The sequence below is a fragment of the Schistocerca nitens genome, chromosome 3 (assembly GCF_023898315.1).
Source record: "Schistocerca nitens isolate TAMUIC-IGC-003100 chromosome 3, iqSchNite1.1, whole genome shotgun sequence".
Classification (NCBI taxonomy): Eukaryota; Metazoa; Arthropoda; class Insecta; order Orthoptera; family Acrididae; genus Schistocerca; species Schistocerca nitens.
The window spans coordinates 785572057-785593446 of NC_064616.1; the positions used below are offsets into that span (position 1 = coordinate 785572057).

Here is a 21390-nt window from a genome sequence, read left to right on the forward strand (position 1 = left end):
CAGCAGAGTGTGCGCTGATATGAAACTTCCTGGCAGATTAAAACTGTGTGCCCGAGTCTCGGTCGGGCACACAGTTTTAATCTGCCAGGAAGTTTCCATTTGTTGTTCGATGTCCATCGCCCACCACTGTGGCGACGACGCTGGCTTTGTCCAAAATCTTTGCGCTAGAAGGTCTTCCATCCACGATTGTCACGGACAATGGCCCTCAGTTCTCTTCGCAGGCCTTCCGTGATTTTTGTACTGGACAAGGGATTCATCATGTTACAGCACCGCCCTTCCATCCGCAATCGAATGGGGAGGTCGAGCGCCTTGTCCGCACTTTCAAAAGCCAGATGAAAAAATTCCTTACTGATTTTTCCACAGATGACTCTCTGTTGCAATTTCTGAGTTCTTATTGCTTCACGCCTCTGGGTGATCGCAACCCTGCTGAACTCTTGCATGGCCGCCAACCGCGCACTCTACTGCACCTGCTTCACCCTGTCAGGCCTTGTGCTATGTCCCCTAGTGCGGGAAAATACTCGGTGGGCGCAGACGTGTGGGCACGAGGGTATGGATCTCGCCCTAAATGGATTCCAGGGGTGGTCCAGGCTCTTCGCGGCCGCCAGCTTTGTGAAATACGTCATGACGACAGCATGGTTGTTCGCCATTACGACCAGATGCGCCCACGAGTGGTTGCCACGCCGGTGCCACCGCCCCTTCTTTCGCCTCAACCAGCCCGAGAAGCCAGTCCTGTCGCTGCTGCCGATCTTCCGTGCGTGTTGCTGCAGCCGACGTCGCTACCGCTTCCGAGTACGCCAGAACCGGCCCCAGTCGCGACGCTGCCTTCTCCGGGACCCATCTCGCTGGAGCACACCCCCAGGTCCATGACACCTATGGATGCTGCTCCGGAGTTTTCACACATCATCTCATCCAGGAGGCATGTTCCACGTGCAAGCTTCCGTCCTGGACATTTTCGACCATACTCTCGTGTTTCTCCGTGGGATCTTCTCGGGGCCTACCAAGAGGCCATGGATGTCTCCGCACTGTCCGTGTCTCCAAGGAAGTGAGTGTCTTTTTTCAAGGAGGGAAAAGTGTTGTGACAGTGCCACGAGATTTAAAAGTGCCGCTACGTCAGTACGCGAACACGGCGATAGAGGCGCTCCGCAGCTCGGCCGAGCGCGGGAGCGCCACCTAGCTATGAACGGCGCCGGCCGCATGTCACCTCACGGGAGTCGAATGGCAGATACTGAGTTAATAGCATGTAACCCGCTATTGTTTCTACTTTTGTATATCCACGCAATTTATTAGTGATTAAAGGTTATAACACATTAGCTGCAAGATATCTATTTTATTAATATCAATGTTGCTTAGTGGATGAGTAATTGAGTAGTTTTTAGAAACAAGGGTGTGAATGATTACTTTTGTTTTTACAGTGTCATATTACTATGTGATTCAGTGATACAGTAAATTACATCATTAGCAGTGCCTCTGTCAACCTTCCAGTTATCATCAATGTTTATTTTCTCTTTAAAAATTCAAATTTCAAAATTCTGCAAACGCACACAAAAGCAAGATTCTACAACTGTATGTGACTGCAACTACTTTACAATAACACGGCATTGGGTACTTGGCTGCATTCACAGTCATATCTTTTAATTACTCATGATAATTAAATAGTAAATTCCGTCAACAAAGTTATACATTCCTCATGGTAGGTATAGCTGGTGGTGGAGGCTGGTGTTAAATGTTTATACAACTCTTCTTCCACATTCTCTGTTGCCTCCTGACATATATTGGCTTGAAATTCATGACTGCTATCTCTTGTGTACTTGGTCCAACTTTTCTGGCTGTATCTCTTCTCTTACTATCTGGGAAATGAGGAGGTGGGGTAATGGTGGTCTTCAACAATTGCTGTAAGGACCACATATGACAGTTGGTAATACTTCTTTCGTCTGATTCTTTTCTGTTACATTACATCAATGTGCTTGCAGCACATGAAGAATTCCAGTTTTGTTGTAACATACTTCACCAGAAGAGCTTGGTACATGTCTTCTGCAGCTCCTTTCATCAAGTGTGAGATTTTGTTAGCTTTTTTCATATTTGGATTCACAATGTGGCACAGGGCCAAAATATTCTGTATGTAAGACTGTGTCATTTCCTCATGATGTTGGGCCCTGTCCTACAATTGTGCTTCTGCTAAGCAGACATGCTGCTGATCATCACCAAATGTTTTTTTCAGCTCATCCTGGAATTTGTTCTGCTATCGATTTTCTCTATATTATTCTTGAACCACTGTTGAACTATGTCATCCAAGTAAAGGTACATATCTGCCAAACACATTATGTAATCCCACTTGATTTGTTTGGTCATAAAATCCTTTCACCCATTTTGATGGGTCCTGACCAGCATCTCTGGAAAACACCGATGGATGCTTAATGTACAGCTGACTCACTCCAGTTATGGAATACATTTGTCTCGCAAATATATGGGCAGCAGGAACAATGTGCTGCTTGTATTCTGGTTCCTGTCCACATAGTTAACAGATTTTATGTTGTGTAACTGGAGCCATAGTGATGTAGAAGTTTTGAAGTATCTGATGTCTCCACCAAGCAATGCCATTTTACAGCTACAATCAAGTCAAAATCTGAAAGCTGGGTCATCAGTGAAGTATAGCACTTAGCACTGAAAGCATGTTTATTACGGACACCAATGTACAGACAGAACTGCACTTGTCCGTGGACAGTGCCATCATTTATACAAACATAAGAAATGTTGAGAGCCTTCCAGAAATGACAAATACTACATAACAAATAACTGTTGCTTGTCAGGTTTGAACTGGCAACCCACCACATGTCAGTTATCAGTGCTTACTGTTGCATCACACTGCATACACCACAGCTCAGACATACACATACCATAAGCACCACAAAGAGGTTGGTAGCTAGAATAAAAAGCCACTGGTTAGCAGGTAAAGGTCTACAAAGAAATAAAAGGTTGTGCCATGTATCATCTCTAGTAGGCCCCCTTGGCTACTATTCCAGTTTGTTCATCTTACATTATTTCTGTGTCATGATACCACCCTCGGCTTTTGATGTGAGAAATCACAATTCATCTGCTCCAGTGCCTTCAGAAAAGTAGAGAACTTAGCAACAAATACTATAAGTTCACTGAAGGTTGGAAATCCTGGACACAAAACAAAGAAATAGATTGGACAATCAAGGTACACACCTCCACACTCAGAGGAGATTATACAGGGTGGTCCATTGATAGTGATCAGGCCAAATATCTCACAAAATAAGCATCAAACGAAAAAACTACAAAGAACGAAACTTGTCTAGCTTGAAGGGGGCAACCAGATGGCGCTATGGTTGGCCCACTAGATGGCGCTGCAATAGGTCAAACGGATATCAACTGCATTTTTAAAAATAGGAACCCACATTTTTATTACATATTCATGTAGTACGTAAAGCAATATGAATGTTTTAGTTGGACCACTTTTTTTGGTTTGTGATAGATGGCACTGTAATAGTCACAAACGTATAAGTATGTGGTATCACGTAACATTCCACCAGTGCAGGCGGCATTTGCTTCGTGATACATTACCCATGTTAAAATGGACTGTTTATAAATTGTGGAAAAGGTAGATATCGTGTTGATGTATGGCTATTGTGATCAAATGCCCAACGGGCGTGTGCTATGTATGCTGCTCGGTATCCTGGACGACATCATCCAAGTGTCTAGACCGTTTGCCGGATAGTTACATTATTTAAGGAAACAGGAAGTTTACAGCCACATGTGAAACATCAACCACAACCTGCAACAAATGATGATGCCCAAATAGGTGTTCTAGCTGCTGTCACAGTTAATGCGCACATCAGTAGCAAACAAATTGCACGAGAATCAGGAATCTCAAAAATGTTGGTGTTGAGAATGCTACATCAACATCGATTGCACCCGTACCATATTTCTATGCACCAGGAATTTGCATGGTGACGACTTTGAATTTTGTGTACAGTTCTGTCACTGGGAACAAGAGAAATTACGGGACGATGACAAATTTTTTGCACACGTTCTATTTAGCGACGAAGTGTCATTCACCAACAGCGGTAATGTAAACCAGCGTAATATGCACTATTGGGAATGGAAAATCCATGATGGTTGTGACAAGTGGAACATTAGCGACCTTGGTGGGTTAATGTATGGTGCAGCATTATGAGAGGAAGGATAATTGGCCCCCATTTTATTGATGGAAATCTAAATGGTGCAATGTATGCTGATTTCCTACGTAATGTTCTACCAATGTTACTACAAGATGTTTCACTGCATGACAGAATGGTGATGTACTTCCAACATGATGCATGTCTGGCACATAGCCTGCGTGTGGTTGATGTGGTATTGAATAGCATATTTCATGACAGGTGGATTGGTTGTGGAAGCACCATACAATGGCCCACACTTTCACCAGATCTTTCTGTGGGGAAAGTTGAATTATATTTGCTATCGTGATCCACCGACAATGCCTGACAACATGAATCAGCTCATTGTCAATGCATGTGCGAACATTACGGAAGGCGAACTACCCACTGTTGATAGGAATGTTGTTACATGTATTTCCAAATGCATTGAGGTTGATGGACATCATTTTGCACATTTATTGCATTAATGTGGTATTTACAGGTAATCATGCTGTAACAGCACGCGTTCTCAGAATTGATAAGTTCACAGAGGTACATGTATCACATTGGAGCAAATGAAATAAAATGTTCAAACCTACCTACATTCTGTATTTTAATCTAAAAAACCTACCTGTTACCAACTGTTCGTCTAAAATTGTGAGCCATATGTTTGTGGCTATTACAGTGCCATTTATCACAAAGCGAAAAAAGTGATCCAAATAAAACATTCATATTTCTTTATGTACTACACAAATATGTAATAAAAAATGGGGGTTCCTATTTAAAAAAAAAGCATAGTTGATATCCGTTTAACCTATGGTAGTGCCATCTAGTGGGCCAACCATAGCGCCATCTGGTTTCCCCCTTCAAGCTAGACAAGTTTCGTTGTTTGTAGTTTATTTCTTTGACGCTCATTTCATGAGATATTTGGCCCAGTCACAATAAATGGACCACCCTGCATATACGATGCTAAAATCATTGTTCATGTATCAGAAGCATTATAAAACAAAGAACTAAATCCTAAGAGGCAGAATTTTTATGTAGTGAAACCTACAATAATTCTCAGACTCTTTAAAAGCTAAGAATGTAATTAACTCAATCATTGTTATGAAATGTTACTAGTAGCCAGTCCTATTCAAAAAATGCAAATGATTGCATAAATCCTGAATGGCTTCACTGCTGACAGGTAATTACTAAAAAACCATTCAATGTGTGAACAACTATATAGCATAACACTGCATGTGGAGGGGTATATGCTAAACATTCAAATATTCTGGAAATAGGATCTGATCTTGTCCTTATGTCCAGCCTAACTCCCTCTAGAAGGAATGCACCAAATAGTTTTATGTATGATGCCAAGAAGATCCATGAACTTTATCCCCTTAATTAAGCTGGGTTAAAAAAAGACTTTGTATGTTGGCCATCATTAAATAAGCAACAAACAAAAATCAAATTGTGTGAAAAGAAGAATATCTGATGTAGAAGTTCTATTTAATAGTGAAAGAACATTAAAGCAACACAATATATTGGTATAAACAATGAAATCTAAGAAGAGATTTTTTCAAAGCATTGTTTCTTATTACAAACTTGATTAGTACAAAAATCTTGAAGTTAAGCTCTAATAAAGAATATGATCTGTCTGAGCAGCAATACAATCGTCACACTGAATTCATACACAGTTCAAAAGGGTGAAAAACATCTATAGCTGTGTATATGTATCTAGTGCCATTGCAGAATGCTTTGTAGCTCTTGTGGTATCTATAGAAGGATGATACCTGCCTGATATCAAATGAAATCATCTTATAAGTGATTTATGTGACTGAGATCCTGGGTACCTAACTAACTACTCATTTCTTTAGGCATTCTCCTCTTCAGTTTATTGGTATATAATATACTCTGTGTGGACAGCAATCATGACGTTGAAAAACAAATCCTCTTGATTAATGCATTAACTGCTTAACACAACATTCCAAAATGTTACTCTAATGCACCTTGAGAAACATTTCTCCCATGCTGGAGCAAACACTGATCTGTGCATTTTTAATGTAGATATCTACAACTATGCATACCTAGAACTCTGTGGTGATCTATTTCAGTGATCATGTACCAACAAGGATGCAAAATATCTGAATACAGTTGTTTTGGTATGATGTATTTCTTCAAGAACTAGCATGAATGTATTAAAAAGAAATGACCAATTTACTCTATGAGCATTTTATCTGAACCAGAAAATGTTTCATAATACACAGACAACCAATTACAAACAACAATCTTACAATACTGGTTTTCTTTCTACAGGTTCCTGTCTTGTAACTCATCCCATCACATTTTATCAAAGAAATACTGGTCAGCTAGAAACTCTAATGTGATTATTCAGTAGTTCTGTGTGGAACATGGTGGAAACAATGTCAGAACTGCTGTGATTGATGCCACATAAGTCTTCCAAATGGTTATTTTAGGTTAGGGTCAATGTTTCCATTAACTCTCTTGTTTTTACAAATAGACACGGATTTGTTTGTATCTTAGTTAAAGCTGAATGTTGTAATTACATTATTTTGTCAGTGACAGTTTGAAAAATCCATAGATAAATAACAAAATATCAAAGAAAAAATATAACAATCTGGCATGGATAAGTACATCAGTCATTATATGAAACGGTGGCTTTTGCAGTATTTTCCCATTGTTGTATTGTTTTTACAGGTGCAAGAACAGGCAAGAGCAATAATATGAAGTAGTTACCATGCTTTCCAAAAGTCAGTTATATCGAAAGTTGCACACATTATAAACATTGAAGTATAGTAGTATTATTTCAATCCCTTGTTTCTACATCTGAAATACAATGATATTGCAAAGTTGTTTGCCAACAGATAGAGTAGTGGCATAGCTAACAGAGCACCATCTGTGTCTTCCCTTAATATGGAATGATCACAACCAGAAGGCTCAGTGTGGTACAAGCGTTTGAAGCAAGCAGTCAACAATGCCACAGAGATGCTCTCCTGCTTCCTACAGCCAACTGAGCAAGTTTGAAAGGGATGAAATTGTGGCCCTCTATGTGATGGGTTGGACCTCTTTGAAAATTGCCACACAAGTTAGAAGTGCTGCGTCAGTTGTGAAATGATGATCACATCAGTGATCACATGAATGTTCTCACACACGTAAAAGAGCTTCTTGATGTTCACACAGCAGAGATGCCCCCCAGGAGTGCTGTATTGTAATGGCAGCAATGCCAGATTGAACAGCTACCACAGTACAGATAAGGGCGCTTGTGAGCCCAGACATGTCAACAGAAACTGTTGTGAACCAGTTGTTAGAAGTGGGACTATGGGCACAGGCACCTCTATCCTGCCTTCCACTCACATCACAGCACTGATATGCAGAGCTAAATTGATTTCATCAGAGTATCTCTTGTAGAATGAAATGGGATGCCATGGTCTTCAGTGATGGAAACAGATTCTGGCTCCACACAAGTGATAGCTGTTTGTGCATACAGCATAGACCTGGTGAGTGCTGTCTTGTAGAGTGCAGTCATCTAAGACACACTGGCCCCACCCCAGGCCTTATGGCCAGGAGTTCAATAAGCTACAATTCTTGTGCACCTTTGATGTTTCTGGAGGGGACTCTAACTAATGTTTGTTATGTGCAGAAAGTCGTTAGACCCATTTTGTTGCCATTCTTCCAACATGAAGGTGATGTGTTGTTACAACAGGATAATTCTCACCCACACACTACCTGTGAAACACCCTGGGCTCTGCAAGACATGGAGCAATTTTCCATGCCAGCACAATCTCTGGACTTGTCTCCATTGAGCACATGTGGGGCATGACGGGAGAAGAAGTGACTCATGTGACCCGTCAGTCAACCCTTACAGAACTATGTGAACTGCTTGAGCAGGTTTGGCACAATGTATCCCAGGACAGTGTCTGTCATTTGTCTGATCGACTGGATGCCAGGGTTAGTGTCTGCATTGCTGCCTGTGGAGGCTACACAATGTACCAATATGGGTGTTTCAGCATGGCTTTATACCTAGTACTTCAGAACCAATTATGCTATTGATCTGTAAATGTAATCATTTTATGAACTCCATATGCACTGTTGCAACAATAAATTTTGAGTGAATTGGAAACCTCTGAAAGGGTATATTAATTTTCTTTCTCTGGCAGTGCCATGTTGTCTAACTTTGCACTTAAGCATGATACATACACATGGACTGTTCTACCTGGTGCTGTAAGGAACTATTTGTGTCTGTAGCATACGGACCCTAATTTTGGATGCTCATCAGCATTAATATGATTATGCTGTTAACTAAGTTAGTCTATGTCCCAGTATTGTCTTCTGTCTAGGACTGCTGATGCATTGGTACTTCATAAAACAATTCTCTGTGTAATGACTTTGATTTATTGAGTTCTTATTCTGCATTTTTTGTTGTGACATAATTCTAGTCAATTAATAACTGCACCTGCAGACATAATACTTGATAGAATTAAATCTGTTATCAAGTATTGCACCAGTAAAGCCGTGCTGTGATCTCACCTACAATATTCACTAATTTATTCACTCCAAGAGACCAATGATGTTGGTGATTATGCATGATCAGAGTTGTGCTCTAACAAAACTATGGTTCAGCAGTTTTGGTACACTGCATAAATTATGCAGTAAATGGTAGGATTACCCACAGTACTGGTAGCATTGATAGGAAAAGAAACATAAATGAACATGTAAGGGAGAAACTGGGAGCCAATGACTTGTCTTTGTTTTTTGTTTGTTTGGTTGTTTGTTTTGCACATAATTAGAGCTGCACATCATTCAGTGTAAAGTAACTGTGTACTTATTTCCTTACAGACTACAAATTGCCTTTTATAAGCAATAAAAATTAGTTAATCGCATACCTTCTGCACTTTTATGTAATTAAAGCAATTACTTTTGATGCAAGAACAGTTCAAATGCACAAACACAAAAAAACATAGTTTTTTGTTATTTTGTACTCAACAGAACATTCTTTATCATGATCAAAGGTGAGAGTTTCTAGTTATTATCAATAAATGCAATATTAGTTTATGAATAACAGAAATATGTTTAATATAAGTTTGATGAAGTACTGACACAATGTTTGATATATTTTTGTTTTGTGACCTTGTTTATTTTAGCTTTTTGTTGAGGAAAATGCATTTTCTAGTGCCATATGTATTTTATTTGTTTTCACTGCAACATCCCTCTGTTTCACATTACAAATCAACAATTTTCAAATTCTACATCCAGAATTCCAGTGTTTTTATAAAATCATTTTTCAATAACAGAGAGGAGGATAACTACACTGATGGAAAAAAGTTGCAACACCAAGAAAGAATTGTAAGATATAAATGAAAATTAGTAGGTATATTTCTACATCGGAAAGACGATGCCCATTCCAATTTCGTGCCAGTCACATATGAGTGGTGCTACTAGTGCCAGTATGAGGATGCAAATTGGGTTTGTTTTAAATACACACTGTAATGTTTGTCAGCATTAGCTAATTCTGAGATTGGACATGGTGAATTGACATTAGTCAGGATTGTGTTTACGGCAACAAAGATACTATCAGCAACTCACTGCATGTGAATGAGGTTGTGTAATAGTGCTACAAGAAGCTGGATGTTCCTTCCGTGATACTGCATAAAGACTTGGCAGGAATATAGCCACTGTACATGATTGCTGGCAGCAGTAGTTACAAGAATGTATGACCACAAGAAGACTGGGCACTGGATGACCACATGCCATGACCAAGAGGGAAGACCATCATGGTTGGTACATGGCTCTGGTGCATTTTATTGCATCTGCAGCAGTAATTTGAGCAGCAGGTAGCACCACGGTTCCATGTCAAACTGTTACAAACCGGTTACTTCAAGGACAGCTCTGAGGCAGATGCCCTGTAGCATGCGTTCCACGGGCACCAAACCATTGCCATGTGCAACTTCTAGCCAAATCTCATTGGAGTGCAGGGTGTAGGTCTGTAGCATTTTCTGATGAAAGCTGGTTCTGTCTCAGTGCCAGTGATGGCCATGTGTTGGTTAGAAGAAGGCCAGCTGAGGGGCTGCAACCAATCTGTCTGTGTGCTACACACACTGGAGCTACGCCTGGGGCTATGGTCTGTGATGTGATTTTGTATGACAGCAGGAATACTCTTGTGGTTGTCCCATGCACCCTGACTGCAAATATGTACTTCAGTCTGTTGATTTGATCTCCATTCATGAACAGAATTCCAGGGGGATTTTCAAACTGGTAATGCTTGCCTGCATACCACTGTTGCAACCCAACATGCTCTACAGAGTGTTGACATGTTGCCTTGGCATGCTTGATCACCAATCTGTCTCTAAATGAGCACATATGGGAGGACATCATCAAACAACTCCAGCATCATCCACAACCAGTCCCTATATTGACTAACCAAGTGCAACAGGCATGGAACTCCATTCCTCAAACTGACATCCAGCACCTGATCAACACAATGCATACATGTTTCCATGCTTGAGTGCAACATTATGGTGATTACACCAATTATTAATGTACCAACACTTCACAGTTTCAGTGACATATCTTGTGCTTACTTAACCTGTGGTCTTGCATTGTTATTCACTTATGTATGTTACCTAAAAAAATGCATTTCCAAGATTTCATTACTCTGTATTAAGTATTTTTTAATGTTACAGTTTTTTTCCTGTCAGTGTACATAGAACAAAAATGTCCTATAAGTTACCCAACCCTTTATACAGGGTGTTTATCAATGAATATCAGGATTTTAACACTTTATAATATTTATTATACTAAACTTACAGTTATAAATGATATGTCAAATGAAAGATCAACTCAAACAGTTTTACCAAGAACCTTATAAATGTTAAATGTGAGCACCATTTGTCACACAGCACACATTAAGTCTACAGCCGAGTTCTTCCTCCCAAACGTTGATAAGTGTGTCTTCAGTGATTGTAGCAACAGCTGCTTCAATCCAGTTTCTTAATTCAGGGAGGTCTGCTGGTAAGGGAGGCACATACACATGATCCTTGATGAAGCCCCAAAGGAAAAATCACATGGCGTTACGTTGGTTGAACATGGAGGCCATGCAAAGCAAGCCCTGTCATTGGCCCCCTTGCAGCCTATACAGCGCTTGGGTACAGTGAAGTTCAACCAATCGCATACTTCACTATGCCAGTGAGGTGGCACACCATCTTGCTGGAAAATGAAGTTCTCTGGCTCATCTTCTTGCAGCTGAGGGAAGTGCCATTGCTCTAGTGTATCAAGGTAAGAAGTGCCAGTTAGAGTAGGTTCACCAACACAGAAAGGCCCATAAACTTTCTGCCGGGATACGTCACAAAAAACAGTCACTTTAGGGGAATCTCGTTGCATTTGTACCACCTTGTGAGGATTTTCTGAGCCCCAGATGCACACATTGTGAGTGTTAATATGTCCACTAAGGTGAAAGGTCAATTCATCACTGAAGACAACATGAGCCAGAAAATCTTCATCTTCATGAAACAACATTTTTTTTTTTTTTGAAGTTCCCACATAATCAATGGTCTGCCACCATTAGAGCCTGTAATAACTGTAAAAGGTAAGGATGTAGTTGTACGCATTTTCTTAAAACTTTCCATACAGTTGACACGGGAACTTGAAATTCACGACTAGCCTTCTGGACTGATTTCTTTGGGCTATGAATGAACGACTCTCTCACTCACTCAACAGTCTCTTCACTAACTCTTGGTCATCCTGCTCTCTTCCCTTTACAAAGGCAGCCGGTATATTCAAATTGATGATACCATCAACGAATAATATTATCTCTTGGAGGATCACAACCGAACTTCAGCCACAATGCACATTGCACAGTAACTACAGATTTGGTCTTTGCAAACTGCAAAACACAAAACGCTTTCTGTTCTCTATTCACCATCTTCACTACTACTGCTGTCTAGTGGATTGTGGCAGAAACATTACACACTGCACATACGCACTGATGCCAAACACAACTGTTTGAGTTGCCCTTTCATTTGACATATCATTTTTAACTGTAAATTTAATGTAATAAATATTATAAAGTGTTAAAACCCCAATATTCATTTATAAACACCCTGCATATCCTCATTCAGTTTCTAGAAGGTTCACCATTTCCAGATTTTCATAGAATCTAGTAGGACATTAGTCACATACGTAAAAATAGTGATCTTTATCAGGTAATATGCGATAGGTATGTAATATCCCTTATGTATGGGGAATATAGATATGACCTTAATTGACTAAGCTACCAGGAAAATTACCATAGTCTAGGCTTACTTATGACAGTCTGCAATAGCCTAAAGAAGTTTTACAACTCTATGCATGAGTCATGAATAAAGTGGCATCCTTGGAGTAAGGTAGTGCAGTTACATGGCCTTGAATCATGGACTGTAATTGGTTAGTATAGACTGAATGATAATCTCAGAGATTTCACACATCACATTAATTACTAAAATTACCCATTACCTGTCTACACTGATTACCTCAGACCGCAAATTACTACTGCTGTGTATGGGTGCTTCATAGAAATGTATTCTATAGGTTGTAAAGGTACTGTATTTCTTAAAATAAGTATAGAATGTTGCCATATTTATTCTTGTATAATATTCAAATAGCAAGGGAAAAACAATGAAAGAAAAACTGAAAATGCCTGGTATGTTGTATTTAATTGACATGAGTGCTGCAGATAATTGCAACTGTAGCTGAGATGTCGATTAGCCAACTTTTGTGTGATTAAGTGTTCATTATACAATTCTCTGTAATTACAAAAGCAGCTTATTTGTCACATATACAATGTTAATGTTTAGGAGAGTTATGATTTCAAATACTTCCTCTAGTATATGATAATGGTAATTTTGTAATGCAGAACATTGATTACTTCCCTGGAATGCTACTTGTGAAGCACAAAACACTGGCTTATTGTTATATTTGATGGGTGTTCAGAGTCAGTCTTTGTAAGGAACTGTTTAAATGCTTTAAACTATGTGTCTAGATTCTTCCTGTAATATATTTGAATACTTTCTTCAATGTAAGTGTAATCCAAATTACTTCATGTGTGGCAAAGTAAATATACTTAATACAATGAAAATATGCATGTTGTAGGTGCCAATACACTGTACTATAATGTTTTGTATTATACTTTTCTTTACCTTACCTTATCTGAAAACAACAATATCAGATCATAATTAATGTATGAACCAACCTTTGGACCTTCAGGCCCTTCAAGTCCAGGTATACCTTGTGGACCAGTGGCTCCTCTTTCTCCTTTCATCCCCATGTCTCCTTTCTCACCATCAGCACCCCTATCTCCTTTGTCTCCTTTGTCTCCCGTACTTCCTCTCTTTCCTTCATCTCCTTTCACACCTCTTGGTCCTGGAAAACCAACAGGACCCTGAGGTCCTTGTGGACCTGTGTCCCCCTTTGACCCTGGGCTGCCTGGATTTCCTGGATGTCCTGGAGACCCTTCTGATCCTGGCAGACCTGGTATTCCAGGCTTACCTTGAGGTCCCTGAAATTAATAATTTATAATTTGTAGGATGATTGTTACTGTTTCTTTAGCAGGAATAAACAGAAAAATTAAGCACTGCACTTTTCTCAAATTACTTTCATTAACCAAAGTATTCGGGCATAATAATCTGTATTTACAAATCACAAAAACAATGACATCTATGAATAATTTCCACTAACCAAACTACTTAGGCATAGATTAAGCAGCCAAAACTCTCCAAACAACATTTTTGGACAAATGTTTATCCTTAATCAACCATTTAGCCCAAATAGGTGACATTAAGTTCTTCCACACAGTAAGAATGAAAGTGTTCTATCAACCCTCTGCAAAACACTTAGTGTGAACTGCACTCTAATCACGTACATATAAATGCCTGGATACCTCCAGTAATCTAGTGCTTTGAAGATTATGAGCAAAAACCAGAAAGAGTCTCAAGAAGAACAGAAAATTAAGACTAAGTTGGGAAGACGGGAGAGAGGGAGAGGGAGAGGGAGGGAGGGGGAGAGAGAGAGAGAGAGAGAGAGAGAGAGAGAGAGAGAGAGAGGGGGGGGGGGCAAATGGGTAACTCAGGAATGAGTTAAAATAAATTTGATAGAAGCATATATCTGGATGAGGAATAGAGGTATAAATGAACACTGATAGTATGCCATATTTCATGAAAACATTACAGACATCACAAATAATAGTTAATAATTTTAACATCAGCAGAAAAATGTACCAGTGATCATCCATGAAAACATCTATGTAAACATTCATTACTTATTAGATTAACCCTGGATGAAACAACAACCCATTTCACACTTAGAGTTTATGGTCCTTGTAATGTGCTGTTCTTACTTACAGCCAGTCCTGGAGGCCCAAGTTGTCCTTGTGGTCCTGGAGGTCCTACTGGACCAACAGGACCAGTCTGCCCTGGGGGTCCAGGCTGACCAGGTGGTCCGTTATTTCCTTTTGGCCCTATAGGGCCTTCACTGCCAGGAATACCTGGAGGACCGGGAAGGCCCGGAAAACCTCTAGGCCCTGGAAAACCCCTTGGTCCCTGAAATGACATATCATGAAGAAATACAAATTTGAATCATTTGTAAAAAAATATGTAATGTCTGTTTAAACAAAGAAATTTAATTTTTAAACACTTAAGAAATTCAGTATAACTGAACATATTAAGTAAATCTTCAAATATTTATTTCTTCTACTTTAAATTTTTAGGTCTTTGTGTAAAATATATGTGTGAAATAATAAAACTTAGGCATATATTTAGCGTTTAATCAGTTAAATAAATTTGTGATATATGAACTATATGGTTACAAAGTCTTGATAATGAAAAAAAGGTAAATTTGCTTAGATGATTTTATTGTGTTAATGGAAAATCATAATTATTTATGTACTCATAAAGCTATAAGCTCCATGATTTTATTCACATAATCAAGTACAAAATACTTTCAAAGAAGTAACTAATTTTTAAATTAGTTGCAAATTTACTATATGAAAACGCAATCGCTTTGATATTAACAAGTATTTTTTTCCATTTCAGTAGAACGTTACACAAAAATATGAACCATATTTAATTAGTTTTGACTTCATGAAACAGAAACTGAAAAAGAATGAAGTATATACAGATTTAAACAGGAAGTTATACAGTTTACTAACACAGGTTTATGTGTCACTCTTCTGCTGCATGACAACCATCTAAGCAGCAGCTGCACTCATCTGTTGTGTTACCAAATTCACCATAGCTGAGATACAGTTCTGCTGGCCAGCTATAGTTATTATAAAAAGTTACAGGGTGTGAGATCAAGAGATCTTGGCGGTAGGAATATGAGAGCCAGGTTTATTCCCAGTGTGGCCTGTCCATCACTGATAAAGGGATTGATTCAAAAATTCTTAGACATCAAGGTGCCATCAGGGTGGTGCTCCAGCCTGTTCAAATAATGAAGTCTTTTGAATCTCTGTTAAATTAACAAGGGGAGGCCACAATGTTTGGATCACAGATTTACTTCAGACTTTGTAGACTTTTAGTAGCCCATGAGAACAAAATAATGAGCAAGTAGCAAGGTGCATTATTTAGGTGATTTTGAGAAAATTGCAAGAGAATTTTATATTTCAGTGATGTACTTGTGTGTTGTGGCTCCCTTAGCATGAGATGATGGCAGTCATGTGGTTAGGATCCAAGCTCTGTAATCAGTAGATCACTGGATTGAGTCCAGCTCAGATGTATACATTTTAATACTAGTCACATTATTTCATAAATATTAAGTTAGAAAGGTAATATGATGAAAAGACACATTTATTTGCATGGAATTTTATTGAAATTACAATGTTATTTGATTGTTTGCTAAATTATATTATCACAACAATTATTAATAGGTTGTTATAATTACACTTTCCCTATTTAACATGTTATAAAATGGAAAGTAATTACCATATGAGTACAAAAATTGGTGTATCAGTGTCAAGGACATGGGGAAGAGAAATAATGCAGAATCAGTTCAACTGAAACACTTTTAATGTGCTGCCATGGTATGTCATACCATTACATACTGGTATCATTACTGCTACAAAAGGTGAATAAGGCACCCATCAGTGTCCAGAAGAGTCTGAAAGTGCAGGATTACATTCTGCACACAGAATGAAGCATGTCTGTAGATATACTGGCTACCTCTCTTGATATGTTGCACCACAGAACAGCACATAGCCCACAACCAGAAATCACAGGGAGTGATATTAGGTGATTGTGCTGGCCAAGCATTTTGAAACCATCGGCTAATAATTCTATCATTTCCAAATGTATTTTGGAGAAGCAGGGAACTTCATGAGCGATGTGTAGTGGGGCCCCATCTGGCATGGAAACTGTTGAGTTCAATGCGTCTCTCTCCTGTAGGGCAGGTATGACGTGCTAGTGAAGCATATCAGAGTAATGCTGGCCAGTCACACTGCATATCTTTGGTCCCTGAGTACCAACCTATTCAAAAATGAATGGCCCAATGATGAACATAGCCATGAAGCTACGCCATACGGTGACACATTCACAATACGGAGGAACTTCATGCACAGTGACTGGAGGTGAAGATCCCCACACTTGGCAATTCTGTATGTTCACCTCACCCATTAGAGAAAAATGAGCTTCATCTGTCCATAGGATAGTCCAGGGCCAGCTGTTGTCAACTTCAGTCCTAGCAAGAAAGTGGAGAGCAAAGTCAACACGTCGTGCGTTGTGTGCTGCAAGCTGCTGTATGATATGGATCTTGTACGGATACCATTTGAGAATGGTTTGAAGCACCTGCTACACTGTGGACCATGGGATGTTCAACTGCCGTGAAACAGCACAAGCACTGATTGATGATCAGGAATTGCACACAGTGTTGTCTGCCATAATAACAGCACCTGTGGTGCAACTGGTGATTGGCCTCTTCCCGGAGTGATGCCCAGTTTTCCAGTTGATTAAACTTCTTCATCATGCCCCACACAGCAGGTGGAGAAAGAGGACCCTTCCATAATCCTTTCAGCTAGTGATATTCTCAAAGTGCAGCTGCAGCATTACTGTTGTTTTGATGATAGAGCTTTACCAATAATGCCCTACTCCTTTTGTCCAAGATATGTTGACATGTCAACAAGTGCACTGTGGCTGATCAGGCATGTGAGGCTATGAATCATGATGGCTGATCATGGCACCTGGTGTCCATAGATGGAACTGGATGCTGGAGCTGTGATGCATCAAAATCAAGCATCCCATACTCTGGACATTAATGCTACCAAGTTTGATATTAGTATGGTAATTAGTTTCCATGTTATAACATGTTAAATAGGGAAAGTTTAATTATAATGATGCAGTATATTTATAACTATAAACAAGTAAACAACCAAACACATGAAGTTTTCATGTATGCCCATCATGGTTTCTAAAATCCTTCATACCTGCAATCAAGGTAGGTACCAGAACTGCTTAGCAACTGGACTCTTTGATCTGCAGACACAGGTTTCAAGGATGATGGAAAGGCTTGGAAACGCCAAGTCAAACACCAATAAATAAAGGTGAAAATAATTTCATTCAGTAATACAGTGAGTTTCAATGTGCCAGAATATGATGGTAATGTATGATTAATCATCAGATGTGCTTTTGACATTACAAGTTGTAGGATGATATGTTTCATACAGACATGGAAAACATAAATTAAAATGGCATCTATTACACTGAACAAATACAATTTTCCTGCATGCACAAGGAATTTTCAGAATTGCCACAGAAAAACAAAGCTATTTGTCATTTTTTAAAATCTTGCTTTCTTCCAACAAATTGGATGTGAACCATGTGTGACACAACATTTTCATAAATATTGTTGTTGGAAATTGATTATACACAACTGAATGTATTTTAATGGCTTCTTCATGCTTCATGTGAAGCAATTTCTCATTTGTTGTCAATAAAATATGAACTGATTTGAAGGTGCTTGATAAAGTTTTTAACTTGCCTATAGTCATAAAAGTCGCATAATATTTGTTGTAATAATAAAAATTAGTAAATGGCCAAATAACATTGGAAAGTCAATAAAAGTTTGTGGAAATACATGCGTCTTTTCATCATATTACCTTTCAAATGTAATCTGAACAAAATAATATAACTAGTGTAGAAAAAAATGTAAATACACTCCTGGAAATGGAAAAAAGAACACATTGGCACCGGTGTGTCAGACCCACCATACTTGCTCCGGACACTGCGAGAGGGCTGTACAAGCAATGATCACACGCACGGCACAGCGGACACACCAGGAACCGCGGTGTTGGCCGTCGAATGGCGCTAGCTGCGCAGCATTTGTGCACCGCCGCCGTCAGTGTCAGCCAGTTTGCCGTGGCATATGGAGCTCCATCGCAGTCTTTAACACTGGTAGCATGCCGCGACAGCGTGGACGTGAACCGTATGTGCAGTTGACGGACTTTGAGCGAGGGCATATAGTGGGCATGCGGGAGGCCGGGTGGACGTACCGCCGAATTGCTCAACAAGTGGGGCATGAGGTCTCCACAGTACATCGATGTTGTCGCCAGTGGTCGGCGGAAGGTGCACGTGCCCGTCGACCTGGGACCGAACCGCAGCGACGCACGGATGCACGCCAAGACCGGAGGATCCTACGCAGTGCCGTAGGGGACCGCACCGCCAGTCCCAGCAAATTAGGGACACTGTTGCTCCTGGGGTATCGGCGAGGACCATTCGCAACCGTCTCCATGAAGCTGGGCTACGGTCCCGCACACCGTTAGGCCGTCTTCCGCTCACGCCCCAACATCGTGCAGCCCGCCTCCAGTGGTGTCGCGACAGGCGTGAATGGAGGGACGAATGGAGACGTGTCGTCTTCAGCGATGAGAGTCGCTTCTGCCTTGGTGCCAATGATGGTCGTATGCGTGTTTGGCGCCGTGCAGGTGAGCGCTACAATCAGGACTGCATACGACCGAGGCACACAGGGCCAACACCCGGCATCATGGTGTGGGGAGCGATCTCCTACACTGGCCGTACACCACTGGTGATCGTCGAGGGGACACTGAATAGTGCACGGTACATCCAAACCGTCATCGAACCCATCGTTCTACCATTCTTAGACCGGCAAGGGAACTTGCTGTTCCAACAGGACAATGCACGTCTGCATGTATCCCGTGCCACCCAACGTGCTCTAGAAGGTGTAAGTCAACTACCCTGGCCAGCAAGATCTCCGGATCTGTCCCCAATTGAGCATGTTTGGGACTGGATGAAGTGTCGTCTCACGCGGTCTGCACGTCCAGCATGAACGCTGGTCCAACTGAGGCGCCAGGTGGAAATGGCATGGCAAGCCATTCCACAGGACTACATCCAGCATCTCTACGATCGTCTCCATGGGAGAATAGCAGCCTGCATTGCTGCGAAAGGTGGATATACACTGTACTAGTGCCGACATTGTGCATGCTCTGTTGCCTGTGTCTATCTGCCTGTGGTTCTGTCAGTGTGATCATGTGATGTATCTGACCCCAGGAATGTGTCAATAAAGTTTCCCCTTCCTGGGACAATGAATTCACGGTGTTCTTATTTCAATTTCCAGGAGTGTAGAAAAAACTGGATGAGCGAACTCAGTCCAGCAATCCACCAAATATGGAGCTTGAATGCTAACCACATGACCACCACTCATGGTTGAAGTGCACTAATACATCCCTGACACAAAATTTCTCTTGCAATTTTCTTGTAATAGTGTAAGTAATACACCTTACTTATTGCACATTATGTTGCCCTAATGTACTATTAAAAGTGTACAAACTTTGAAGTAAATCCATGATCTGATCATTGTGGCCTCCCTTTGTCAGAAAAATCCCACTGTTCTAACATGTCCAGGTATGTTATTCTACTATCAGTTACCTATGCAAAAATGAATGGTCCATAAAATTTGTTCTGCATTAAGGTGGAAACATGCTTACATCACTGAATCTTTGTTATGTGGCAATGTTTAAATGGGATTTCACAGACCCCATATGCAAATGTTGTGTCTGTTCACTTTGACTGAGATGAAACATCATTTTTCTGCTAAAAATTAAGTGTGATAGTAAGATTTCTCCTCCATATTTCTTACAATGCCACAAAATTTAACAGGTCTAAACTTTCTTCACCATTTTTAGCAAGAGTTGCACAAGTTGTAAGTGGTACAGCTTCTTCAGCAAATACCATCTTAGACATCATCATATAGTTAGTTAAGATATTTGTAGTTCTCTGCTAACTCTAATGGTTGACTTAATTGGACTATTCACAAAACATTTTTGGACTTGTGTAGCATGCTCATCTGACACATGTGACCAGAACATACGTAGTCCATTCCAAATTCATCCTGTTTGTTGAAATTCCTAGTTGTTGGTTTGATGCTGAATAAGAGACAAAATGCACTCTCTGTACAGTCATCTACAAATGGTGGGTGAGGTGTGAGGGGGGGGGGGGGGGGGAGGAGGAGTGCAAGAGGGATATTTGCTCCCTTCCCATCACAATATGGAGTGTAGAGTTTTTATTCATTACAGAATTCTTGTCCACTTCTAGAATTCTCTGTGATAAAATAAAATTTTTGTATCACCTATAAAAGTTAGTTCTTGTGGCATGAAACATTTCAAAATTGACCAACTCATTTACATAAAAAATGACAATTTCAGAGTCTTAGTACTCGCTCCCCCACCCCAAATCAATATCTGCAGACAATCATACCCCTGCGCTGGAATTGCCAACCCACTTCTGCTGGACTCAGGAATGCAGAATACCTAGGTAGCCATGTTATTCAAAACTGGCATGAACTGTCTGTCTGCCAGTTTTGAGTACCCCAGAGATTGTTTACACAGCTATCAGCATTCTATCAATGGTAATAAAAACTTTAGATCCCCGTATTTACAGTGGTGTGTAGACCATGCATATACAACTTATATTTAATGAATAAAAATTAATTAAATCAGGTTCATCTTTGTGAATAACCTGTAAATGTGATCATTGATATTATGGTGGAATAATGAAGGAATTTAGAGTTTGGTGACATTAAAATTGTAACAGGAAGTTGCAATGAGAAATGAAGGTAAAAATCTCTTCCATCTCATTTGCCTTATTTCTGCATGGCTATCATCTACATCCAATTTTTCAGAAAGGCAACTGCAGTCCACTTCATATACTCAGAAACTTCAGTACTCCAATGTAAACATATTGTGCACAAGAAAAGGTAACTTTAT

General features: G+C 40.0%; 1 protein-coding gene across 1 annotated transcript in view; it reads right to left on the minus strand.

The window, feature by feature from the left end:
- Positions 1–21390, minus strand: part of LOC126248800 (collagen alpha-1(XI) chain-like) — a 571383-nt gene that overhangs the window by 158469 nt on the left and 391524 nt on the right. Inside the window, exons 11-12 of the mRNA XM_049950192.1 lie at positions 14528–14725; positions 13381–13686 (exon numbers count right to left, since the gene is read on the minus strand). Of these exons, the coding sequence (XP_049806149.1) occupies positions 13381–13686; positions 14528–14725 (504 nt within the window). The remainder of the gene's footprint in view (positions 1–13380; positions 13687–14527; positions 14726–21390) is intronic.